Source organism: Bubalus bubalis, chromosome 3 (genome assembly GCF_019923935.1).
Source record: "Bubalus bubalis isolate 160015118507 breed Murrah chromosome 3, NDDB_SH_1, whole genome shotgun sequence".
NCBI lineage: Eukaryota > Metazoa > Chordata > Mammalia > Artiodactyla > Bovidae > Bubalus > Bubalus bubalis.
The window spans coordinates 29,723,309-29,750,797 of NC_059159.1; the positions used below are offsets into that span (position 1 = coordinate 29,723,309).

Consider the following 27,489-nt stretch of genomic DNA (forward strand, 5'->3'; position numbering starts at 1 on the left):
CATTACAATCACCACCAACTTCAATCAGATTATGCTTTCTAACACACTTTTCCTCCAGTCCCCATCTTGGCCCTCAGCATCTCTCACATCTCACACGCAGGCACTGTGGCCTCACTCCGAGGCCATTCCATCCGAGGGCAGAGCTGGGGCCCCTGCCTCCCGCCTGCCCCTTCACCACCACGTCACATGGCTCGGCCACCATAGCAGCAGGCAACTGCGGTTCTGGTCACAGCTCTGGGAGCTGACCGCCGTTCTCTGCTATCATATGGGATGTACCTAACAATTGATACGGAAAGAAGTTAAAGTCTTTTTCTTTAAAAAATAACGACCACACAGTTCTTTTTGGTTAATCAGGTGACCAGCATCAGAACCCAACAGTAAAAGCAGACAGATTCTCTCACTGGCCAGTATTTACACAGGAGCAACCTTGGCAGCCAGCACCACCCCGGGTTCAGTCTGCGACCAGCAGAATAAAGACGGGGGAGGTCAAGGAGGGAGCCTCACCGCTGCCTCTCGGGCTCCCCGTCCACGTCCTCGTCCGCACTGCAAGTGGCGCTGGAATCGTGGTCGGACAGGGGCTCGGGCCTCGGGGCACTCAGCTGCTGGGCCACCCCTAGATCGTCTTCTCCAGGCTCCGGCTTCTCGCCACTCCTCTGCAGGTCTCTGTCTTTGGGGTCTCCTTCGACTCTGGATGGACTGCTTTCTGGCACCCGCATTTCAACATCCACAGCATCGGCCTTGGTGGCCGAGGGGAGGTCAAGAGCAGAAGTGCCTTCAGCCCCACGCTCCTCATGCTCCACCTCCATCGGCTCGGCCGTGTCCACTGTGATGCTATCATTCGCCGGGGCTTCCACACTGTCATCCTCGGCCACTTTTGTGCTCGCAGCTGCCGGCGAGGGAGAAGGCCTGGGCACGGCGTCAGGGGTGGCCTCCAGCTCGGCCGCGGCCTCAGCAGTCCCTCGAGGAGGCGCATTTTCAGTGCTGTCTTCGCCAGGCTTGACAGCTTCAACTGGTGAAGGAGAAGGAGCACTTTCTGTATCAGAACTATTTTCAGCACCTTAAAGATAATGATACAGCATAAAAATCTGATAATGAACATGTGTCAGGTGGTGACAGAAGCCATGCTTGAAAGTACTTGTTTAGGATGAGTTATCCTCCTGTGATGACCTCCCTTGAAGTACCACAGCACTGGGAAAACAAGTTTTCTAAAAAGTATGAAAGGGAAAGCTCAAATTGCCTGTCTTTGGAAACAGAAAGCATAAAAGCTTTTAATGTCCAAAAATAATTCATACAAAATTTGAAAAAGATATATTAAAAAATAAAACTAAATCAAAAACATTTCCATAAAAGATGACATTCTGATTTATTTCTACCAGTCCTGTCTCTGCTTTTTTTAACCCAGGAGGGCTGACATTAGAACAGCACCATCCAAAGAGGAACCTAATGCACATAACATCTGTAATTTTAATTTTTCTTGAGGCCACGTTAAAAAAGTAAGAAGAGAGACAGGTAAAATTAACTTCAACAATAATTTTATTTAACCCAATATGTGCAAAATATTGCCATTTTAAACATAACCAACATAGAAACCTAGTAACAAGGTGTTTTACCTTTTTTTAGTACTAAGTCTTCAAAATTTGCTATTTTCACATTTCGGCACATCTCAACTTGGTCGACAGCTGTCCCTTGGTGTCTGGAGGGGACTGAATCCAGGAAAACCCCCACACCCCACCACAGATACCAAAATCCATGGATGCTCAAGTCCCTTATATAAAAGGGCGTAGTGTTTGCATACAACCTATGCACATCCTCCAGTACTCTTCACATCATCTCGAGATGACTTACGACACCTAATAAAACTTCTGTCTGAAGAGCTGTACAAACAATGCAAATGCTGTGTAAATAGTTGCCATAATGTGGAATTCTGCTTTGGGGCACCTTCTGGGTTTTGTTTTGTTTTTTTTTTTAATATTTTGGGACCCGCAGCTGGTTGAACCCGCGTATGCGGGATCCTCAGGTGGAGGGAAGATTGCAATCACATTTTAAGAACTCAACCACCACATGGGTGTCCAGTGGCTACCTCACTGGATAGCAAAGCTCTAGGACAATATTACGTAGGTTCTGTCATTTAATTTGTTGTAACACTAGTCTTTCCCACCATTTGTTCCATCTCATACATGTACTTTTAATACTTTTACCTAGATGTCACAAAGGAATTACAAATTCTCTATGTCTTACTCTGGACTGGTATTCAACTCTCCCAAGTCTCAAATCAAGCTCTTTTTTAGAGTTTAGTATCCAGCAAACAAACTAGGAACCCAGGAGTCATCTTTCACACGCTCCTCTCATTTATCTCCAGATTCTGCACCTTGATGAGTCATAGATTTCTAAAAATATCCCTCAAAATCCAGCCATTTCTATTCAATTTCACAACTGCCATCTGACTCCAGAAACGACTCTTCTCACCACCACCCCAGACTCCTCTCTACCACAAAGCCAGAGTGAATTTAAAAGCCAAATCTTACCAAAACTCACTCCCACTCTCTCCCGCTTAAAACATCTCCAGGAGCCTTGTTGCTCCCAGGATCCAGTCCCAAGCTGCTGGGTGTGGCCATGCTTTCGAGCTGCCAGCTCTCTCTCCAGCCCCGCCTTCTCTGTGGTCTTCTTTCAGTTCTTTGAAGGTCCATGCATCCCTTACCACTGACTGCACACATTCTGAATGGCTTTCATCTACTCTTCCCTTTGGATATTAGATCAACTACCACATGCTTTAAAAAAAGCCTTCTATGATTACCTCAACAAAGCTGAACTTTGCTGCTGATGGCTCCCACAGCACATGTACTGACTGCAGCTACAATTTTACTTTTGTTCACAATTACGTGGCTCCTTGCTGTTGCTCCCATGAGCCTGTGAACACCATACGGGCAAGGATTACACATTTCGATTTTCATTTAGTCCTAGTGACCAGCACAAGGCCGAGGTCCTGGCACAGAGCAGGCTCACATACCTGATGCGGTGTGCAATGAATGAGTGGCTGTGAACATGTCTTTAAGTTTATGTCACCTTTCCTCTATTACTGAACCCTTGGGCTACTTTCAACGCGACACTGCTATGAACAGGACACAGAGATACTCACTTCAACATTATGTTTTCGATTATTTTCTTAAAATAGATTACAAGACAACACAAAAATTTACATCTCCCTAAAATTAATACATATAACTCCAATGAGAATCCCAAAGGTGTGTAAGATCAATTTATAATCTATGTGAAAAAATAAGTCCCTGAGAAGATTCAAGAAAATTAGAAAATGTTATCAGCATGGGAGAGACTTACTCCTCAGACACCTATACTCACTATGAAGCCAATGTATTACGACACATTTGGGGCTGCCCCAGAGACAGACGAGACAAACAAGTGGTACAGAAGAGAAGGTCAGGAACAGGTCCTGATGGACGTGAGAAACTGATACATGCCAGAGCCAGTGCTTTAAATCTTGGAGGCAGAATAACAGCTAATGAGTGCAATTTCTCAGAACTGGTCCTTGGGTGGGAGAAAAACACGAACGCTGCCTTACGTAATGCAGAAAAAGAATTCCAAATGGGATAAATCCTTTTAAAACTCTTAAGAAGATAATCTAGTACGAAATACAAATAACCTCAAGAGATATGGAGAAATATTTTAAGCAAAATAGGAAACTCTGATGCCATAAATGTATCATTTTTATATAAAAAACAGTAAAAATAAAAACTTAAATGATCATATGAGAACAAATACTTTTCACACATAACATAATATTTAATAACTCAACAAATTCATGCTTTCATTCATTCAAATATGTGCCTAACACCTGCCATGTAAGAAGCTGTTTGAGGTCCTGGTAACCCAGCCGTGGGAGAAGAAATCCTAGGGTGAAACAGGCAATGAGCAATAAACACTTAACACATCAGGTAGTAATAAACACAGTGAATATGGAACTCACTGAGAGCCAGTGGGTACAGAGGCATGAGAGTGCTCACATGACATCGCCAGAGGCCCAAAGGAAGTGGGGAAGGGCATGCCAGGAAGAAATGAGCACGCGGAAAAGCCCCTTACCTGGGGTTGTCAGCTTGGGTGCAGCCAATGAGGACAGGGGGCCAACAGAGGGAACGGAGCCTCACACCTGCCAGTGCCATCATCACAAAGACAAGCAGTGCCAACAGCTGGGGGGACGTGGAGAAAGGGGGCCCTCAATGCACTGCTGGTAGGAAGGGAACTGGTGCAGCCACTATGAAAAAGAGTATGGAGCTTCCTCAAAAAATTAAAAACAGGACTACCATATGACCCAGCAATTCTATGTCTAGGTATTATCTGAAGGGGGAAAAAAAACACTAACTTGAAAAAATATATCCACTCCAACATTCACTGGAGCACTATTTACAATAACCTAGATATGGAAGCAACCTAAGTGTCTGTCAATGGATGAAAGGATTCAGAAAATGTGGTGTGTGTATACACACACACACATATATGTAAACATATATAAATATATGTCTTGCCATTTCTGACAACACAGATGGAATTTGAGGGCGCTGTGCTAAGTGAAATAAGTTAGACAGAGAAGGACACTGGATGATCTCACTCACATGTGGAATCTTTAAAAAGAAAACAGCACCAATAGAGAGAATAGACTGGTGGTTGTCAGAGGCAGGAGGTGAGGAGTAGGCAAAAGGGATGAATGTGTCAAAAGACTCAAACACCTAGTTATAAAATAACTAAATCCTGTGGATGTGACGTACAGCATAATGACTACAGTTAATTACACTGTGTTGTAAATCTGAAAGTTGCCAAGAGTAGACATTAAAAATTCTCATCTCAAGAAAAGTAACTATGCAATGATGAAAGTTAACCAGACTTACTAGATGATGAACTAGATGATTTCATAATGTACAAGTACTGAATGATTATGTTGTTCACCTAAAAACTAGTGTAACATTATATGTCAATTTTATCTCATTTAACTACAGTAAAAAAGAACAGAGTGAGCAATAGAAGGGGCCGCCAGAGGCCAGAGACGTAAGAAGGGCCAGTGCCTACAGGGAGGCTGCACGCCTCACTGCAGGCCTCCAGCTTTGATTCTGAATGAGATGGGAGAAGCATCACAGGATGTGGAGCAGAGAGACCTGACCTGATTTGTATTTTACAAGGTTCACTCGGGCTGCTCTCTGGAGGAAAAAAAATATAATGGAGCAAGCAGACCAATCCAGAGGCCACTGAAGGAAGGGACAGTGGCTCTAAGTGGGGTGGCAGCGATGGAGGAGGGGAGATCTAAGGAGATGCACCCACACACCCAGGGGGAGACTGGAGGGAAAGGGAGGTGTGGAGGTGAGAGACACAGGTCGGTTTCGGATGCTGTTAACCCTTAGGTGCCCAAATACAAAGGTTATACAGGCAGTTAGATGTGTGAGCCTGGACTCAGATAACAGCTCAAGTCTCAACAACAAAAACAAAATCAAAAGACAAAAGCTCAGAAGAGCACCTCATGTGCTATAAGGTCTAATGGACAGCAGCAATTATGGTTGGTGAAAGATGCTACCAGTGTTGAAAGGCAGACAAAAAGCCAGACTTCATCCTCATTTCCGGAGAGGGCAATGGCACCCCACTCCAGTACTCTTGCCTGGAGAATCCCATGGACGGAGGAGCCTGGTGGGCTGCAGTCCATGGGGTCCCAAAGAGTTGGACACAACTGAACGACTTCACATTCAATTTCAATTTCATGCATTGGAGAGGGAAATGGCAACACACTTCGGTATTCTTGACTGGAGAATTCCAGAGATAGTGGAGCCTGGTGGGCTGCCGTCTATGGGGTCGCACAGAGTCAGACACGACCGAAGCAACTTAGCAGTGGCAGCAGCAGCATCATTTCTATTCACACAGTGATGGAAGCCAAGTTCGAGGACAAACTAACAAGTCATTTCTCCTCCAAAGCCTGGAGGACATGTCAGTGATTATGCAGATGACATCATCTGACATAAGCACTCCTTCAGTTATCTTCTTCTTTCAAGTTGCAGCGCTTTACCAAGCACCAGCCAAGTGTGAGTGTCTTTTTCTTCCCCCCTCAGAAGACCTCAAAGAATGATTCAGACCAAGAGAAAATCTAAATTACAACAAAGGTTTGGTCCTTCTGATGTAACTCATCTAATTACGAAAGATACTCATATGGTCAGACACCCATTCAGGAAGCCAACACGGAGACTTGGCCTCTAGCAGCTATCTCAACTCACCTGAGCGCAAGAGCCTGAGGGCACAAACCCATGTGGCTTCAGGGTCTCCCTGAACTGAGCAGTTAGGACCAATCAGGGCTCATGGAAAATGCACTGTGCTTGCTGCTCTTCTCTGACAAGTGAAATTAAGTCAAAGGAACTGGAGACCCCACCATTCTGGTGGCAAGTTCACTTCCTACTAATAGGAAACCATTCCAGATGTCATCATTCCAAGGATCTCCCTCATAGCTCAGTCGGTAAAGAATCTGCCTGCAGTGCAGGATACATGGGTTCAATTCCTGGGTTGGGAAGAAGACCTGGAGAAGGAAATGGCAACCCACTCCAGTATTCTCGCCTAGAGAATCCCATGGACAGATGAGCCTGGCGGGCTACAGTCCACTGCGTCGCAAGAGTCAGACACGACTTAGCGACTAAACCAGCACCACCAGACGCCACAACACAACACACATGTACAAATGGCATGACGTGACCAGGCCAGTCCACACTAGAGCCCACGGAAGCATCGCTGTAATACCAGGTTGTAATTAACCTGACAACCTCATTTGACAGTTTGGAAAAAGCTTCACAAGAAGACATAGAAACAGGAAGAAAAGAGAAGGAAAAAAGTCATTTCGTGGTGTTCAATTTTTAAGAGTATGTCAGCCCATGCAACAGGATTCCATGTTCTGAAATAAACATACATATGACAAAGAGACTTGGCCCTTGTTATGCACTGAACTGTGTCCCACCCCACCCCCAAATTTATGTTAAAGCCCTAACCCTCAATGTGACTATATTTGGAAATAATGCCCTTAAAAGGAGATAATAAAGGTTAGATGAGGTCATAAAAATTGGGCCCTAATTTAAACGGCTTCCCTGGTGGCTCAAATGGTAAAGAATCTGCCTATAATGCAGAAGAGACCAGGTTCGATCCCTGGGTGGGAAAGACCCCCTGGACAAAGAAATGGCAACTCACTCCAGTATTCTTGCCTGGAGAATCCCATGAACAGAGAAGCCTTCTGGGCTAAAGTTCCTGGGGTCCCAAAGAGTCGGACATGACTGAGTGACTAAGCACTAATGCAATAGATAAGTTTCTATTGTTTAAGCCACCCAGTCTTGTGAAATAAAAGCTTCATGTACATTTATAACCCAGGCAATACTGGCTACCAGTTACAACCCTATTGAAGTCAGCAAACTCTGAGGACCCCTTTCCAAATGCCAGCCCCCCCTTCAGACTGCTTGCAGCCCCTCAGCTCGTCCCAGACAAGCCTGCTCCAGTGGTCTCTCCATTTTGGCAATACCCTGGGGTTTCTTTGGAAGGAATGATGCTAAAGCTAAAACTCCAGTATTTTGGCCACCTCATGCAAAGAGTTGACTCATCGGAAAAGACTCTGATGCTGGGAGGGATTGGGGGCAGGAGGAGAAGGGGACGACAGAGGATGAGATGGCTGGATGGCATCACTGACTCGATGGACGTGAGTTTAAGTGAACTCCGGGAGTTGGTGATGGACAGGGAGGCCTGGCGTGTCTCGATTCATGGGGTCGCAAAGAGTCGGACATGACTGGACTGAACTGAACTGAACTGACCTCGGTTTTCACAAAACCTCACAGAATAAAGTTCACTTATTGCTCAAAGTCAAAACCCATTTCAAGATAAATTTTAAGTTTAAAACCCAATGACAACAATTTGTAGAAAAACCAGAATTTAGTATTTTTAAAACTCCTGGAAGGTGTAGAACCTTTTAAGCTTAAAACATAAGCGCCTACAAAGGAAAATGCAAACAGCTCTAATTACCTGCGAAGCTTTAATTCTGGTAATTTAAAGATAAAAAGCAAATGAGATAGAGAAAATATTTGCATACATAAAACATGAATACGTTTAAGATATAACATATTAAAAGCTACTGGAATCATTGTGAAAATCCCCAGTTGAGAAGAGGACAGTTAAGTTCACAGAAACTTTAATAGTAATGTAAACTAAATTAGGTACCTTTTTTAATTCGAAAAAAATCAAGAAAACATTTACTTTTTGAGGAAGTTGTCACTAATTTTTCAAATAGCATAAAGGATTTTATTTAAGTTTCTTGACATTTTTTTGGCCAATGCCTCTGGGGCATTAATACATTTTTTTCATGAAAACATCAATATGACATGTTCAGCTTTATAAATGCTGAAATAAATCAAGCTCGATAAAATAAAGAAAGAGGAAAATGAAACTGAAGGTACTGACTGAACCAACATGTGTGGCAACAATAGAGACACAGTGACAGCTTATGGATGTAGGCACTTAAGTGTCTCAGGTAGGACTGCCATCCTTCAAGACCTTTCAATTGCAGCACCTGGACCATCTCAGGAGCTACATAAATACACGTGTGATTGAATGATAAATACGCTGTGTTCTCGTTTCCTGAATGAAGCAATCCCTAGACAGCCAAACAACTAAGGCACCCATCACGCATGTGGGCCAGCAGACGCCACAACCAGACGGAAGAGTGGTGGTACCTTCACTGTCCTCAGGGTTCTCCTCTTCATTAGAGGCTTCAATGTCCTCGTCCTCCTGTGCCGAAACGGTGGAGGCCACGCTTTCACACTGAGACACGTCTCGCTCTTCACGGGGCTTCCGTGAGGCCTAGAAGAGTAAAAATACTGTTACTTGGGATTTACATAACTGAAAGGAAAGAAGCAAGCCTTCTCACAGCTGAGCTGAGGCAGAAGGTGTACTCTAGACCAGCAGCTGCCTGTCCGACAAGCACCCTGGCTGGGGGCAGGCAGTCCCTTCAGGGACCACTAACAGGCCTTGTGTGTAGATAGATCGCTTTTATCAGAATGATCAAAAGTCACATCCAAACCATTTTTGGAATACTTATCACTCTACATGGACAAACAGCCAAAGCCTGAAAGACTCCTGTTCTTCTCCCCCTCCAAAAAATGTTATTTTTCTAATAAAAATAACATATACATTTATTTTCTAATAAAAATAATGTCATGGCATGTGGAAGACAGAAAATTATGTTAAGAAAAATAAAAATTGCTCATAATGCTAGCAGCCAGAGAGTCTCATCAGAAAAGTCTTTGAGTAGTGTGAAGATGTTAAGCTCATAGTGAGAGAGACACATTTACCAAAATTTTAATTTTTGCCTAACAGCTGGAAATTTAAAAATGGCAACCAATATTAATGGATGTTTTCTTTCAAGACAGGCTCATTCATTTTCAAGAAAATGTCTGCAAACTTTTCAGGTCTGAAAAGCCTGGTTTTTCTGTCATTCTTTTAATTAAAAACGACATTACATGACAAAGGCGAGGTTTGTTTAGCTTGGAGCTCAAACAACCCCAGTGTGCCTTTCCTTGAGTGCCACCCTGGCCCAAGACAGTACAGAGGGCTCTCTGCCCCGCTCATCATTATACAGACACGTGTGCAAGGCTCAAGGTTTACCAAAGCCAAGCTTTATTTGCTTCACCAAAGGCACTAAGTGAAACTGCCGTTTTACAAAAACAAAGCTGCAACTGCCTGGAGATGAAGAGTGCACTGAGCCTGGCGGTGCCACAAAGGTCCACACTAAGGTACCAGCACTCTCACTCACAGCTTCTCTGACCCCATGGATGCAAATGTCCACATAGTGGGAAAGGGAACATCTTAATATTCTTATGAAAACAAAATATTCATGGAGCCCTCAAAGGGCTCTGTAGACTCTGAGAACACTGGAATTTCCTTGTTAATGCATTTTCAATAATCTCTCATAATCTTTAAATAATTTTTTCCATAACACTTCAAAACTTGCTAGTTTTTAGTCTTTACCCCATGGAGTCTCTGAGAAAACGTCTTTTTTCATAAGCCAGATAAACTCATTCAATATGGTCAACAGAACTCTAAAGTTTTCAATTCAAACTCCAAAATGCTTATATTTTTCAAATCCAGTTTACAGTAATTCAAAAGTACTGCACTGCCATTACTACTAACAGAAATTTTTCTCTCTGGGCAATAAACAGAGTCAACTTGTGCCAAGAAACTAGCATATCCTTTATAGGTAAGGCTACAAAAAAGTTTTCTTCAAAACCAATCTTTGAAGCGCAAAAAAAACCCCAAAAAACAGTAAGTAAAAGATTCACCACTTCTGATACACTCACTTTCTGTTTATGCTGCTGCAAAAGGTTGTCAAGATTGTGCCTCCGTTTATAGTTAAAATAGAAGTTTTTACATTGGGCTTCACTTTTAGTTCCCACCATCTTGGCAATTGCTGCCCAGTTACGACCATGTTCCACTAGACCTGTGTTTTAAAAACAAACCAAACATTAACTGAATAGTCACCTGATACAGCAAACAAGAAAAATAATACAATACCCCTAATCCTTGCACTCACCATCATTAACACTGTGTTTTCAGTTATTTATTGATACATTTCGATGCTTACTGAAATGTGATTGACACAAATTCATTAACAGCTCTATATTTCTATCCAAAGTTCAAACATGCTCAATATTGGAAGAACGTGACCCTGTCCTTGCTGTGTTATCTCCCAGAGGACCAGGACAAAGCAGACACACAGGGAGAGCCCAGACACTGTCAACTGCGTGGTTAGGTACTTGTAGATCCTGGGGAACACTGTATCAGCACAAAGTTAATAAGGCAATCAAATGTGAGTGACTGACACCAAGTAAAGACACATACTTGAGGCTCCAGGTATAATCAACATGTCCCCAGTCCATTTCCAATCAAGGATCCCCTCAAAAATATCAACCAGGTTTTCTTAAACCTTCTGTAATACAATGCATCACAGGAACCTATGCAATCTGACTTCCTTCCAACAAATGACACACATATGCACACAGAAACATATGTGCACAAAATATGGGCATATAAATGCATAAACAGAGATGTACATTAGACATAGGTGTATCCAAACAGGAATTTCTAGTGCAAATTCAACAATTGGTGGGGAAAACATCAGCTTTTCAAGGTTAACACCAGTAGACTCCTTCACAATGAAAACTGAAGATCACCTCCAGTTTCTGCCAGCATATGACAAAAACTGAAAGGAAGGGGCAGGAGCAGTTGGGTGTGGGGATGTGCCTCGGACCAGACCACACTGTGGCCACGTGGGCATCCATTTACTGCGCTGTGATGGTCAGATGACAGCAACACATATGAGTACAACCGTCACAGCAAACACACCTCAAATAAAAATATTCTGAGGACAGAACACTCTAAACTGCTGTATTTTAGGCAAAGTTTACATGATTCTTAAATGTGTTACTCATTACCAGCTAAATAGAAAATAAATCTGAAATGTGTCACTAAAAGGTCAAGCTATTTGTAATAATTTCTCTTTGGAACTGCAAGGTAAATCCTTAACCCTCAAAAGAATTGGCTAAATTTTCTCAAAATTATTTTACTTAAAAAGCAATTTATTTATAAACCAATTATTTATCCTTTTAGAAATTTTAGCTAATTTCAAACTGTATGACCTGTACTTTATACAGGTCATTTATAAGCAAGAAGAGAAGAACAAAAGACCCATAGTGTTTCAGAGTAAAATGAAGGCCATATGCTACACAAGTGTCAGAGGCAGAACTCAATCCTTCATCTGTCTGGCTGTAAAGTCCATGCTCTCATCTCTTGAATCACAGCACAATTTCTTAGCAATTTGTAATCAAACTTAGCTTTACTAAATGCAAACTGAGGAAATAGTTATCATTCTATTAAATGCAACTTTTAAATAAGAGACTTTTTATATCAAATACCTTCCAAAACAACATTAATTGCATTTAACCACAACTCTTGTGTAAAACTGAAAGTGGCTTACCTGCTCTCTAACAAGACATTCAAAATAAAATGAGAGAGAATGTTAAATCCCTCAAAAGTGGGTCCCTCAAACAAGACACACTGGGGTATGTTACAGAGCAGGATACCGTCAAAAAAAACCTTCTAAGTGTACTTCTAAATTCTGCTTCCATTGTGGAAGAACTTTTTTTTTTTTTTTTTAGTTAAAAAGAAATTAGTTCCATATCACTCATTACTAATAACCCTAAAAACAAACAAAAACAAACCCGAAGAACCTGAACTACTATCATTTACCTTTTTTAGCAACTTCCATTTCTTCTTCTGTCCATCGAGAGGTTTCTACAGGTTCTGTAGAAACTGAAACAAAGGTAGAACTCAGTAAGTCAGAGAAAAATCATCCACATATTATACAGCACCAAGCATATAATCTGTTAACTCCAAACACACCTCCACACTCTCACCAGTTATCTTTCTAAAGCACCAATCTAATTACAACACTCGTCTACTTAAAAATCTTTGTTTTGTAAGCAAAGCAGAATATAGTCAAAACAAAGCCCACCATGATCTGTCCCCATCCGCCTGTCTAAATTATTTCCTTCATTTTATCCTTGTCATTCCCAGAACTTGCACTTTCTTCATATCAATACTTCATGTAATGATAAACTTGGTACCACTGAGCCACCAGTGACAGGACTCGTTATTAATATGATCCTTTTATAAACTAATGAAGATAGTTCCTAATAAGAGAGAAAAATGCCTATGCTTAGACCCAGTATTTCCTTGTCTAAGAATTTATTCCTATGAAAGTCAATTTAACAGAAAGAAAATGCCATGTGAATAGTTTTTTTCATTACAGTGCCATCTATGTTAGCTTTAAAGGGGGAAGAGATGGCCAACATTTCACAGCTACCAAAAGTGAAAATAAAGATCACTCAGAAACTAGAAGACATTCGTGACACGTGCCCAGTTAAAACCTCAGAAAACAAGGGGGGCACGCACACTAGGATTACAACTGAGTACAAAGGAAACCCACAGTCTTAGGGTAGTGAGGTCAGGGCTGGTGCTCTTTTTCAGAAGACTTTGATATTACAGTCTAACAAATGTAAAGGCCAGAGTTTTAGATCAGGATTTCTACGCTGCCCATATCAGATGTCCCTCCTGCGGCACCCCAGCACTGAAACGGAACCCCAAACAAAACTGTGGCCCATTCGCTCCAGCCCTGTCCACTCACCGGGCTCTGGCGGTGGTGGCAGAGGTGGCGGGGGCTCCTCAGTGGCCGCGGCCGCAGCAGCACTGGCCGCCGCAGCCTCACTGGTCATGGACCTGGTGATCCGGCCCTTCCGACGGCCCTGGCTATTGGCGGTCTTCCGGCCCCGGGGTGTGGCTTGCTCTCTCTCCTCAGTTTCTTCTGCTGTCCCCTCTGTCTTATCCTTCTCCTTGGTATTTTCTCTAGAAACAGTGGCCAAAGAACATTTTGTGTGATTTAAAAGTATACATACACCAAAAAGATTAAAGCTTTCAAAATTCTTCAGACAGAAACTGAACAAACTGCCCCCCTCACCCCCAAACTCTCAGTTACCTGGAATAACCACTTGGGCTTCTCATCAACACAAACTCAATTCACCCAAAGACATGCCCACTCTCCCTCCCTGCTTCCTGCTCCCTCGGCCCCAACTACCTGCTGTTGACAAAACCAGCACGCTCACCATCACCCAGTTTACAGACCTGATCGCGCCTGCAGCTCTCTCCCATACTCGTTACTCCCCATCAGCGAACCTTCCATCTCACTAACATTTCTCCCACCACCTAGGCTTCTATCACCGCTGCGCATGTCCAGAGCCCCAGCAGCCTAGCCCCAGCCTTCACGCCTGCCTGCCTGCCTCCCACCTCTCCGTTCATCCTAAACTGCTCACAGAGCCACATTCTAGTGGAAGACCTGTGGCATTTCAGCCATGCTAAGCCTACCTATTCCCAAACAGAGCCATACCACTCCCTGAGTGAAGTCCACATTTGAGATTTAAGGCTTTACATATCGAACCCCAACCTCCTTCTACTTTTCTCCTGAGGCGTCTGATGTCCCAGTCTAATGAAACCACTATCTGCCGTTTCCCAAGGAGGCCTGTCCATCCACGCTACACCCTCTATTGTACCCACACTGACCAATAGCTCCTGCATGAAGTCCTCTAGACTATGCAGGTGGAAGAAAATCTCAAGCTCTTCTCAGTCTCCCAGCTTCTGCACATGCCTTCCAGGCCATTTTCTTCTCCTCCCACTTGGATCTTGCCTAATTCCCCTCCAGGCTTATAAACTGCCCGAGAAAAGCACATGTCATGCAGGTCTCTGTACCCTCCAGAAGACTGAGCTCTCAGAAGCAATGTATGTGCACTCATTAAACAAACCAGGGATTTTAAGAACAAAGTCAAAACAAGATGTGGCAGTAACTTATGAGCACTTATGAGTAACATAACCACTGACCACATGGTGAGGACAAATGTTTTATCTGAATAAGTAAAAAAAAAAAAAAAAAAGAAAAACTATAGGTTTCATCTTCCTAAAGTACAAAATTAGAATGGCATGAGTATCCAACACTTTAAAAACCATGACAAATGATTTAGGCTGCTTTAACTGCCTCAAAATCAGACAAACCTTCAGTATTTCCAAGAAGATTAGAGAAATAACAAAATAAATATTAAAAAAAAATGAACAATTACACAAGCAACAACTACTGTGTATTATTTGGTCCATCCCTTCTGAAACAGACTAGGTCATATCTGGCAAGTAAGTCCATCAATCCAAAAGTTATACTTACTAGAATATTCCAGCCCCTAATTATGTCAAATAACTACTAGGTGACAAAACACATATCCCATTTATTTTTCTAAAATCTAAAACTTTATACCTTCAATAGATTCAATCTCATTATTTTCAAATAACAATAATATTTAACTAACTCACTTAGAGTCCTCCTTTTCATCTTTTTCTTCTTCATCTTTCTTTTCCTCCTCTTTTTTTTCTGTTTTTTCTGCTTTATCCTCTTCCTTTTCTTCTACTTTTTCTTCTTGTGAGGGTCGGGCAATTTGCTGCTAGAATGAACCATCATTTGTAAAGTTGGAAAGTTAAAAGAAATAGCTCCTCAAATTTTAATAATAAATATCTATGCAACAAATTAAACTTATTAATTAATCCTCCACAATGTAACTAGGGGTCATGTATTAAAAATCATCTGAAAGCTCTTTAATGTAGTCTGTATGTATTGCTTACAAGGGTACACACACACAAATGCTTCTTGTGTTTGGATCCAGAGAGGTGACAATGTTAGGATTCCACTCAGAAATCTGAGGTTGATACTCTAATTCCAACATCTAATCTGTCAGACATTTCAATTCTGCTGTGAAATTTGATAAACTATAATTTATCAAACCATTGCCCCTAGTATTAAATATTTAATATGTTGCCAATTTTTTCATCATTATGGATAATACTATAAGAAACCCCTTTATGTTGTTTGTCTTTGGGGGAAACATTCATTTATCAGAATAGTAGACAGTCACGGTCATTATCAAGAATGAAGCAATTTAGAAAAATACTATGGATACAACAAAGTGAAAAGTAAACACTCAAATATATCTAAGCTGTAATTACAACTAAGTGACTGTAAATAAGCATATAACAAAAACTGGGAGAGATAAGATATGGACCCTTATCTCTGATGTATCAACTACTAGAATTGTGATTCTGAGAGAAAAGTAAAATTAAGTTTGTGTTGAGTCCTATTACGTTTGTTTATTGAAGAAATCCAACGGCCTAACCAAACAGGACCATCCCAGGCATAGTACCTCTTTCCAGTCTCTGCTCCTTCCCAAAGGGTCTGTGCTCAGGCTACCCTCAGCACACCCAACATTTTCATGCCTTTGCCCAGAACAAAGCAAAATTTTCCTTAATTTTTGATGGAATCTCAAAGTCTTTTACCAACTCCCCAAAACTACCATTAGCTTTTTCCTTAAGATAATTTCTCTTCGGTCTTCTCCAGAAAATGTCCTACACTATGCCTCCTTCCAACCCAGGTGGAAAGAAGAATCAGAACCCGTCTTGTTCCCGACTGCCCCTTCTAGAACACTGTTCAACCATGGTGTTTAAAATCTTTTTACAAATTTCAGAAAGTCTACCTATGACACCTTTTTTCATCATTTAGTGTTAAGGATCGACCCTCAAAGTCTCCCAGGAACACAGAGATGACTTCATCACATGGCTCATTCATTCAGTTCAGTCACTCAGTCGTGTCCAGCTCTTTGCGACCGACCCCATGAATCGCAGCACGCCAGGCGTCCCTCTCCATCACCAACTCCCAGAGTTCACTCAAACTCACGTCCATCGAGTCAGTGATGCCATCCAGCCATCTCATCCTCTGTCGTCCCCTTCTCCTCCTGCCCCCAATCCCTCCCGGCATCAGAGTCTTTTCCAATGAGTCAACTCTTTGCATGAGGTGGCCAAAGTACTGGAGTTTCAGCTTCAGCATCATTCCTTCCAAAGAAATCCCAGGGCTGATCTCCTTCAGAATGGACTGGTTGGATCTCCTTGCTGTCCAAGGGACTCTCAAGAGTCTTCTCCAACACCACAGTTCAAAAGCATCAATTCTTCGGCGCTCAGCTTTCTTCACAGTCCAACTCTCACATCCATACATGACCACTGGAAAAACCATAGCCTTGACTAGACGAACCTTTGTTGGCAAAGTAATGTCTCTGCTTTTCAATATGCTATCTAGGTTGGTCATAACTTTCCTTCCAAGGAGTAAGCATCTTTTAATTTCATGGCTGCAGTCACCATCTGCAGTGATTTTGGAGCCCCAAAAAATAAAAGTCCGACACTGTTTCCCAATCTACTTCCCATGAACTGATGGGACTGGATGCCATGATCTTCGTTTTCTGAATGTTGAGCTTTAAGCCAACTTTTTCACTCTCCACTTTCACTTTCATCAAGAGGCTTATGAGTTCCTCTTCACTTTCTGCCATAAGGGTGGTGTCATCTGCATATCTGAGGTTATTGATATTTCTCCCGGCAATCTTGATTCCAGCTTGTGCTTCTTCCAGCCCAGCGTTTCTCATGGGTCATTAGGTCTTGTCATTATTCTTCAGATTCAAGATGCTAGTAACTGCCTTTTCTATCAACATGATATCCTGTGTGTGAAATACTTTCAGGTCATACCCATCAAAACCTCCCACAGGGCATCACCACCACCATCTTCAATGGGCATGCGTCACCTCCAGGACTCTGCAATCTACTCATGTGCCCCGCCCTCCACATCCCACCTTTCCACTGTTGCCAATCCTGCTTTCTGTCCTCATGATGTTGATTCTAAGAAATTTCCACAATTCATCAAGAATGGAATCCACTCTGGGCCTCTGGCTAGACTGTTTCACTATCACAACTCCCTGCTGGCCTTATCTGACCTTCATAGCTTCACACCCTTCTAATTGCAAGTTTCATTTTCTTTTGAGTATGCATTATCACCTTAGAGAAAACTAAGAAATCGGGAAGATTTTCAAATGCATACTCTCCAATTGTGACTAGTTCTGCTTTACAACTGGGAATGTTTCATTCACCCCGACTCACGAGTATGCCACAATGGTCACAAGACCTGTTTCAAATGCTAGTAACCTCACCCTGTACCCCACAAAGGTAGCATTCATCTGTCATCTGAACCAACAAGATGGCACACCAATGACAAACTCAGCCATCTGCCTAGCAAGTGGGCTGCATACCCCAGAAACGGTTTACAGCCCTGAAAAGTCATGGGGAAGTGTCAACTCAGCTGAAGACAAGGAAAGAGGTCCACTGTCCTCAGGTTTGAACAACACATGTTCCCCCAATACTCTTCTGCCCCTAATATCAACCAGGGTCTTCAGGTAAGCAAACACCCCCAACATGCCCTGCTACCTGAAACCAGCCCACAGCAGAACCTTACAAGCAAAGGGACATCTGTGCTCTGCACACACCACCCACCGATGCCCCTCACTTACTAGGATCTCAGTCCTGGCCCCTCACCCCACTGTGGCTTCCCCAACCTCCAGCAGCCTTTACACAGCTGACTCCTCAAATGTTCTATACTTTTCTTGACCAAAAAACACTGCTTCTGAAGTCTGTGAGACCACATCCTAAGAGGTGGCATTGCTCTGGAGGAAACAATGACACAGAACACACAAGACACTTCTGACCACACATCATGAGGGAACCTGTATCTGGAGATCAGCATGACCAGGGAAGGCAGGCGGGGGCTGTGGAGAACAAAGCACTTCAGAATGCTCATGACAGCGGTAGCCGTCGTGTTCACAGGTGCCACTGTCCTGAGTGGTCTCAGGGCATGTGGCACACAGAAGAGCAGGAGGGAGCTGTGGCGGCAGCTGACCAGCTATTCGAAGGAAAAGAGCTTCTAAAGTTCTGAACTGCCACTGTGAAAACACACACTGCACTGCATTAGACACAATCCTCTGACATCGAGTGCTCCAACCCCAGAATTGACGCTAACCTGAAACAATCAGGTTCCAAGTATTTTAGCAAACAACCCTTGACTCTATAGTCACCTTACTCTACCTGTCCCCTTCACAGACCAAAGGACTGGAAAGGGTGGTGTATTCATTAAGATATCACAGTGCTTGTGTTTAATTATATTACAATTGTTAACTCTGACATGCACAATTTCAGTATCATGAAAATATAAAACTTCTCATTAATTTTGGTATGCCAGAAACTTAAAATGCATTCAAAATAGAAAATACAGCACATTAAATATAGATTAACTTCAAAATAATCAAAGCATGTTCATAACATTCTAATTAATTTGATAGAAAGGTCAATTCCTAATTACAGAGAAAGCCCCTATTATAAAATTTTTCATCTTTATAGTCCACCAACCTTGAAATAGTTTCCATATAATAATGAAACATACCTGGTTTCTCCCTCTGCGTTTTCCATAGTTCCTTCTTACTAGGGCTTTATAATTCTCATTTTTCTTGGTTAAGTAGTAATATAAAACACAGTCGGGAACACTCTATAAAAAAAATTGAGGATCCAATGAGATTGAATTTAAAAAAAAAAAATCAAGTAACATCTTCAAGGAAAATCTCTAGTGTTCTCAAAATATAAACTGGAGAAAAACACAAATGGCTAGCTCTTTAAGGCATATCTAGGCTGTAAAATATACATATATATAGTATCTACTGTTTTGATGGACAATTACAGCTGTCTTAACACAAATTATGTAAAAGATACCAGGAACTATCAGAAGCATTCAAGCACTTTCTTATTAACCAGTAACTAAATTCTCTTTCTTCCTCTATATAAGTAAATATTCAAAATGTCTCTTTAAATATTTTGTTCATAAACCCAACATCCAGTAATACACTGTCGAACAAATTCAGGGAAAATCAGGACTCTGAAATTTTAATTAGAAGTTTAATGATGTTCAGAAAAACACAGTAACCTGTGTGTTTTTAGGGAAACATAGTATATCAGGTCATTTTCATTAACCATGAACATTAGCCTGTGTTGTACTTAGAATCATCATATGATTGTAAACACCACTATATTAATCACATAAGAATTTTTTCTGTGTCAAGCCCTTTGCAAAAACTATTTAGCTACTTCTGTGCTTTAGCACACAAAACCTTCGAAGCAGCAACCAACCCAAATCTATCAACAATCTCAGTGTAAACCATTTCCTACCTTCCTTTCCAAGTAAGATGCAATCAGTCCAAAGTTTTTTGGATGCTGGATAAACCTGAGTAAAAGAAAAACAACACACACACACACTTTAACAACTTAAAAAGAGGTGAGGGAAGCCCTTGGGAATACAAATATAATGTAGACTAATTCCTAGTGACTCCTAAAGGCCAATGTCCTCTTAAAGGGCATAGGTTCCTGAGCACAGTCCACCAGGAACTGACTGGATTGGGATACAGTATTGCACAGATATCTGTAACTTTCAAATGCACCCCCAGTGATTCTGACACCACTCAGGTTTGGGTACAACTCTTAAAATGCCTCCACAACTCTGTTCTAAGCTGGTACCTACATTTCCAGCTATAAATTTACAGGAAGGTTGCATCCTATCTGTCTTCTCTGCCTCCCACGTTATTCAAATGCCAAAATGGGGCCATGTTTTGAGGGAAACAGTTCAATTTACAAGTAAATGCCAATACTTTTCACTAACTCATATAAGCTTCTATTAGAGAATAATTTAAAATTTAAATTACTTGTCTTTAAAGATCTCCTTCTCATGGTCAGTCCAAACATTCATGAACTGCCTATCTTTATAAACCTTCATAGGGTCCTCCATGAGCCCATTCATGTTAATGAACTTGACCCGTCTCTGTTCAGCATCAAACATCATAGGTGGGATCACAGAGAGCTGTCGCATTTGTTTCTCATTATTCTGAAGGAAAACAAAGAAGAAATGTAATGTACATAGAATTAAACTTAAAGAGGGCCACAGACTATCTTAACAGACACTGAAACACCACATATGCACTTTAATGACAACGGCAGTGGTACCATAACATCTAACATATGGTCATTATATACGAATCTAATAAATACTCATTGTATGAATAACAGAGGCAGAGAGGCAGAAAGTACATGTACTTTTTAAAATCCACCACTACAATGTGAGAAGAGTTCTTTCCTTAAACGCAGCAGATACTTCAGCTAATGGATCTTAGACCTAAAGGACACACAATGATGTCAGATCACTGAATGACCTTATGAAGCACTTATTAACATTAATATTGCCTCATTTTAAAAAGTCTCAACATCATTTTATAGAATAATAAAATAGAAAAATACGCAGACAGGAACCAAAATCTTAAGGTCATTGTTTTTAGATTAACTAAACTTACTCAAGTATCAAACACTTCTTGCTAAACTTAGATAATCTTTCCACTGCAAATTTAAGACTATCATCTTTCGAATTTCAACTAAAACTTGGTTTCAGTCATATAATTTATCTTCCCAAAGCTTAAGCCAGTAAGTTTATAAGCACAAACTTCCATGAGAAAACCTGTACCAAAAACTGTAACTACTGACCCCAACACAAGGCTAGGTCTTCTTCTAAAATTCTTCTAGCAGTGGACATTGCCTTAGTCAATTCCTGACAGAGTTTCTCATTTTACAGGGACTCTCAAGTGGTAAAGAACCCGCCTGTCAATGCAGGAGACATAAGGGACACGGGTTTGATACCTGGGTCACGAAGATCCCCTGGAGGAGAAAATGGCAACCCACTCTAGTATTCTTGCTGGAGAATTCCATGGACAGAGGACCCTGGAGGGCTACAGTCCATTGGGTTGCAAAGAGTCAGAAACGACCGGAGCGACTTAGCACATTCTACCTCAGTCTGTCTAAACACCAAAATGTGGTTTGGGACAGACAAACTAGCTTGACATTCACCTTGACATTCACTAGCTTCATATTTAGCTAGTATTCACCTAATACTAGCTTGGGTTGCTTACAGATGCCCCCCCTTATGGAATCAGTTCAAACAGTAAGCAAAGAAATTAAATGCAGAGTTAGTCATCACTGCAGAGATCACAGCCACAAACCCTGAAATGTACAGGAATATAATAATTGTCTTTGATTATTACTTAAGAGGACCACCACTTCAGAATTGAGAGACGAGGTTTTCAAAAAGCCGTATTTTAAAACCAAAACTAGCAAAAGTTAATACATGGCTTTTGGACCAAACTTCAGAGAGTATGAACCCAGTTATGAAGACTCAGTGCTAGAAACTGAAATTTATTCTTATTCAGAACTGATTTATTAACATCATATCGATCTCTCCGAGGCTCAGCTGGCTAGAAATCACACTCTAGACATCACCCCCCACTCCACCCCCAATGAACCTCAGGTCCACAACCCAACACACAAACACCTGCTCCTTTGCTCTTTCAGGAAAACGGCAGCAGCAGCCCATCCTCTAACCTGCTCGTCTTTTCCCCCAACTCCTGTCCTATCCATTCTGCCTTCTACTCATCTGTCCTATAAGGCCCCTCTTAACACATTTCTACCACTGTTGCCCTGATTCAGGCCCTTATTTTTAATCATAACAGCGTCCCCACCTCTTTCCAGGCCTCCCTGCTGCCGAAGCCATCTTCATAAAACGCCAATAAGATCTCAGGGCAGCCTTGTTTAAAACCTTCTATGGTAGGCCATGTACTTTGGAAAAACCCAAACGCCGTAAGCATTCTCTCATATATATACAAATAAACCCTTAGTTCATGGGGTATGAAGCTAAAATGCCTAATCAATTAACATGAATTAATTAAGTGTCTTACCTCCTGTTCAGAGAGCCCATCAATAATTTCAGAAATCTCATGTTCACTCCTAGCAATGGTGGCTGAAAGACCAGCTCCCCTCTGCCCAACTCTAAATATGAAGGAGACATTACATATATATTTAAAGGCCTTTTATAAAGAAGTATAAATTAGATTACTTTTACATCAATTTGCTTTCTGAGTGGGACTAGAAGTCAGGGGAAAAAAACCTAAAATGCTATTGAGTAACTACTTTTAAGCAATATGTTTAAGTCATTTATCTATAAAATTAGTAACAATTTAAATGCTAAGATTTCTTTTTAAAGGTTACAAGTCTAAATTCAAATGGCAGAACTATTCGCAGGAAACATCTGGAAAACTAGTCATTGGTGTCATTTTCATTTCAAATAGCAGTCTTTTGTCTGCCTTCCACAGCACAGGATAGCAGACTTAGAAAAATTTATAAAACATTTTTACAGGGAGGGGAACAAAAATCCAATCATCACTCCTCACAACAACTTAACTGCGGTTACCAGGGCTTTCATGACTCACTTACATGAGACGGCAGAAAAGGCAACTAAAGATTCTACCTTTGCAAAAGCACTTGTCCTCTAAAGTAAAAACAAATCAGAAACTACATACCAATACAGAGAATTTCTTAATTAGCAAACAATTTAATAAGACTTTTGATTATGCTGAAGGGTAGCGAAGGACCATGAAACATTGTCTTATTCTTACTGTCATTTCAAAAGGAATGAGCATTTTCAAGAACTGAAGAGTTAATTTCAACATATTCACTTAAATTTAGATTCAACAGCATGATTAAATATAAAAAGTTATTAGATTCACCAAGACATAAACATTGCTAATTGATAACCAAGTTTTATATTCAAAATAAAAGTTCTTAGACTCATAAACGTAGAGAAGAGATTTGTGATTGCCAAGGGGTGGGGGAGGGATAGATTGGGAGTTTGGGATTAGCAGATGGAAACTATTATATATAGGATGGATAAGCAACAAGGTCCCATTGTATAGCATAAGGAACTATATTCAATATCCTGGGATAAATCATAATGGAAAAGAATATTTAAAAAGGAAGGTATGTATGTGTAAAATTCAGTCACTCTGCTATACAGCAGAGACTGGTACAACACTGTAAATCAACTATATTTGATTTATTTTAAAAAAAGGAAAAACATAACAAAGTTCTTTATGAACCTTCTTAATGGTTAGATTCAGGTGACAATAAATATTGTGAAAGATTAAAAATATGATTCACAGAAAAACATCAAACCACTTACCGCTGAAACCGTTCTTGCTGTTCTCTCTGTTTTCGAATCTCTGGAAATTGCTTTTCATAGTACTCTCTTGTTTTGCTTTCTTTAGCTTTCCTCCGAGGGTTATTTTCTATTCTGTCCACTTTTTTCTCCCATGCCTCCATGAGCTGATCATAACGTTGGCAGATTTTTTGTTCCTATTAAATACCCGTAGCAAATTAATAATTAAACTAAACTCTGTGATTCTGACAAACCTAATACTTAAAAGCACAGGTTACTTCTTAAGGCTAAGTCAGAAGGACATTTGGCCTATGACTCAACTGTGAATGAAAAGGTGTCCTTGATCTGAAAGAAGAGAAAGACAGGGAGCTGTTTTCTATGAAAGATCCACACACACAGCCTATCATGGCTGGATTTCTTAGTCAACATTAAGACTACACAAATCAACAAACTACATGCTGAGCCACTCTGATAACAATTAAGTCTTCATTGTCAGGAAAATGAGAAATAGAATATGTAAATAGTTTGTAATCCCAAAGGCAAGCAGATTAACATTTTGTTGTCACCTTTCCATCAGTCAAAGAAAACACTCAAACTTAGACCACCCTCCTACTGTTGGAAGTTCTGGTTAGTTGCAATTTTTTCTTACTATAAATAATGCCATATAATGAACATTTTTACAGTCTGGAAAAGGCAGAAATTGGTTGTACTCTATGACAAAAAGAAATCCAGTAAACTACATGAAATCGAGAATGAATGCTTTTAGAGAAATGAATAATGTGTGACTTCATTCTTTAAACAGAGAAGAAAGAACCCTGTACTGTGGGCACAGGACCGTCGGTGCAAAACAACAGAAAGTGTGAAAGGGCTCATGATGGCCCAGGAAGGGAAGAGAGGGAAAGCGCTGTCCCCCATACTCCCTCTGCCTCCTTGACACCCGTCCACCTCCTGGGCCTGAATCTACCTTCATTCGGCTCTACCGCCAAAGTCACCCCCTTGCCTCCTTCCTACACAACTCCCACGCACCCTGAGGTGTAACTAGATGCACATTCTCTTCCTCAGCTTAAACATTTCACAGATGACCTCGGCATCTGACCTCAAGCCCCCTCCTGACCCTCAGGCCAGGCCGTGCACAACCTGGCCTGGCTCCCCTGCCCTGTCATGTTCCCTCTGCTTCCCAGACCTTCCCAAGCTTGTACAAGTTGGCAGATGGCTGGTTTTCCTGTGAAACACCCCTCAGGACCACTATGTGCCAGCTGTCCCCTACGTGCTCTCAGTCATCTGGACGTCCTGAACCACAAGACGACCACAATACACTAATCGCCCGTGCCCTCATCTGCCCTGTCCCTCCTTAAGACTCCAGAGGGCTAAAGCCACGTGGCTATCTACTCCCTTTGTAGAATAATACATGGGTTCATTTTCAATTATTACATTCAATTATAAAGCAAATATTACTTTTAAGTTATTACACAGTTACTGATTCTCCTTACGAATCCTGGTGAGATAAAACACCTTGGTTCACTCTTGGAAAAGGGGAAACTGCCAACAAGTATTTACTAAGCAAGTCAGTGAACATACAAAGTTCATCACTAAATACTCGGTGAGGTATAAGAACAAAGTCTGGACCTCTATGTTTGTCTCTTTGGATAGCAAATTTAGCAATTACCACAATTAAAACAAAATTACTGGATAGAAAAAAAACACTTTAGCTAATTTATTTATATGTGTATGCTCTTGGCCCAAAAAAAAAAAAATTCAAGACTGATAATTGAAGAAAGTATCTAAAGGCCCAGACTGCCAAATTAGAACATTAGGAGTTATATACCAAATAAAAGCTGGTGATTCTTACAATTCATTAAACTAACAGGTCCTTAAATACAAGGTACAAGTTCATTTCTGATGTGAATCAAAATATATCATTTATTCAATAAGAAACCATTCAAATGAATTAACAGTCTATAATTATTACGAACACACTATAAAAGAACAGTGGCATCATATTTTCTGTAACTTAATTTCCATGAAGATTATAACCACAAAATTTTTAGACTGCAAGTCATAATAAATACAAAGAATACCGTGAATTTGAAAAAGCTGAACTTTAGCTGACCCAGATTCTAATAAGAAAGAACAGTGATGCCTCATTGGCATGACCATAACTTACCCAATTTGTCTGAGGTTAGAGACTAAATAAGATCATCCTACTTCTCTTTCATATTTTTTTAAACTACTCACCATTTTCTTTATTTTGGCTAGATGAAAATGTTATACACAGATGACCAAGAGAATTTGATAATGATATTAAATGTGATTTATGATATCAAAATGTTACTAGACTCAGATTGATGTCTAAGTCACATTTATAGTTACAAATCAGCACCTGCTCTCAAGTGTGGTCAAGAACCGTTCTCACTAACAATGAGAAAGCGAATGCCTGAAGAAGCACGGACGGGAAAGCTGAACAAATTTCAGTGAACAAGGATAGGACCTCACCCTTTGTTTTCTTGCATGATTTCTTCTTTTAAAAAATAAAATGAGTTTTTTCCTCATCACCTGGTTTCTAGAAGAGAAAAATACGGTTGTATGACATTAAGAAAAAGTACAATTCAATAGTGCATTCACTTTGTTTTCAGAGACACTGAAAAACAAGCAAAGATCACTTAAGAATACACAATATAATCAAAGTTAATCCTAATTTTTTCACCCTGCAAAACAAGACTCCTCCAATAATTAGGACTAAATTTCCTCCCATTCTATAGTAAGGCTTTAACACAGAGAGTTCAACTATTACATTCATAAGGCAAATATTATTTTCAAGTTATAACAGTTACTGATTTTTCTTAAGAATCCTAGTGAGGTTAAGCACCCTGGTTCACTCTTGGGAGGAGGGAGGTGGAGAGGAGGCCAAGCTTTCGCAGTTACCTCCTAACACAGGTCCACGCTGCCCTGCCTCCTCAGAGTGTACCAACACAGAGAGCTGACTCTGCCGTAAACAGAGGCTTTCTTCAGGCACAGAAACAACACAGTCCACTCTAAGAAGTCATGGGGAGGGCAACGTGATAGGACAGCAAGTCCTCCCTTATAACTTAACAGTTTCACTTTTCAAATATGAAGCACTGTAACCTTCAAAAACAATGGCATGCAGGTTCAAATATAAATATTTATACCCCACCTACTTCCAGAAAGGATTTCAAGCTGATTATTCAAATATAAATACAAAGCCAAGGCAAGTAGAAGTAATTTTTTTGGTTATCTGCCACTCCGGACTAACACTGACACTGGCTCCACTTAAATAAGCATGAACAGTCAGGAGCTGGCTATATGGAAAAGGAGCCAAGAGATTAAAGAGAATCACTGAAAGGAACATTTGCTATTTCATACAAAGCAAATGATGATAATGACAGAACAGCTACTGAACGATCCATACGGACACACGTAGCTGAGTAGACGGTACTTCACAAGATGGTGTGCAGTGGAAGCATTTCCATGTATGCAGTTTGCTCTCGCTGTGATTATGTGCTGCTCAACAGCAAAGGACAATCAATAAATATAATTTACAATGGTTCCTAAGAATTTACATGAAGAACTCCTTCTCAGGATAGTGTGCTAAGCACTATAGCAGGAAGATAGCTAATATGAAATAAATCAGACAGGGCTGCTCTGCAGCAGCTATCAGGGAAAAGACAGAACACAAACATAATGGAAGCTTTGTGGAAAAAAAAAATTATTAAGAGTAGCCAACTAGATTTTTATCCGCTATTCTCCTTTTTAAAAATGTTAGAACAGCTAAACAGTTCCAAAACAAGGTATATTTTATATGTTTTGCCTAACCTAGTTCTAAGGGTTGTCAAGACCACAGTAGCATCTCACAGAAAAATTCTAGGTATATG

The 27,489-nt window shown here is 40.9% G+C and overlaps 1 protein-coding gene across 23 annotated transcripts in view; it reads right to left on the reverse strand.

Moving 5' to 3' along the window:
- NCOR1 (nuclear receptor corepressor 1) overlaps positions 1-27,489 on the reverse strand; it is a 115,222-nt gene that overhangs the window by 41,805 nt on the left and 45,928 nt on the right. For 17 of the 23 annotated variants that reach the window (XM_025278962.3, XM_044939185.2, XM_025278959.3 and 14 more), the window contains 12 exons: positions 26,093-26,159; positions 23,624-23,796; positions 22,344-22,434; positions 20,271-20,449; positions 19,741-19,795; positions 18,965-19,066; positions 14,977-15,104; positions 13,253-13,470; positions 12,316-12,378; positions 10,368-10,507; positions 8,745-8,871; positions 505-1,057 (listed from right to left, as the gene is read on the reverse strand). In XM_025278962.3, coding sequence (XP_025134747.2) covers positions 505-1,057; positions 8,745-8,871; positions 10,368-10,507; positions 12,316-12,378; positions 13,253-13,470; positions 14,977-15,104; positions 18,965-19,066; positions 19,741-19,795; positions 20,271-20,449; positions 22,344-22,434; positions 23,624-23,796; positions 26,093-26,159 — 1,896 coding nt within the window. The remainder of the gene's footprint in view (positions 1-504; positions 1,058-8,744; positions 8,872-10,367; positions 10,508-12,315; positions 12,379-13,252; positions 13,471-14,976; positions 15,105-18,964; positions 19,067-19,740; positions 19,796-20,270; positions 20,450-22,343; positions 22,435-23,623; positions 23,797-26,092; positions 26,160-27,489) is intronic. The other 6 variants (XM_044939196.2, XM_044939201.2, XM_044939189.2 and 3 more) reach the window with 3 other exon arrangements.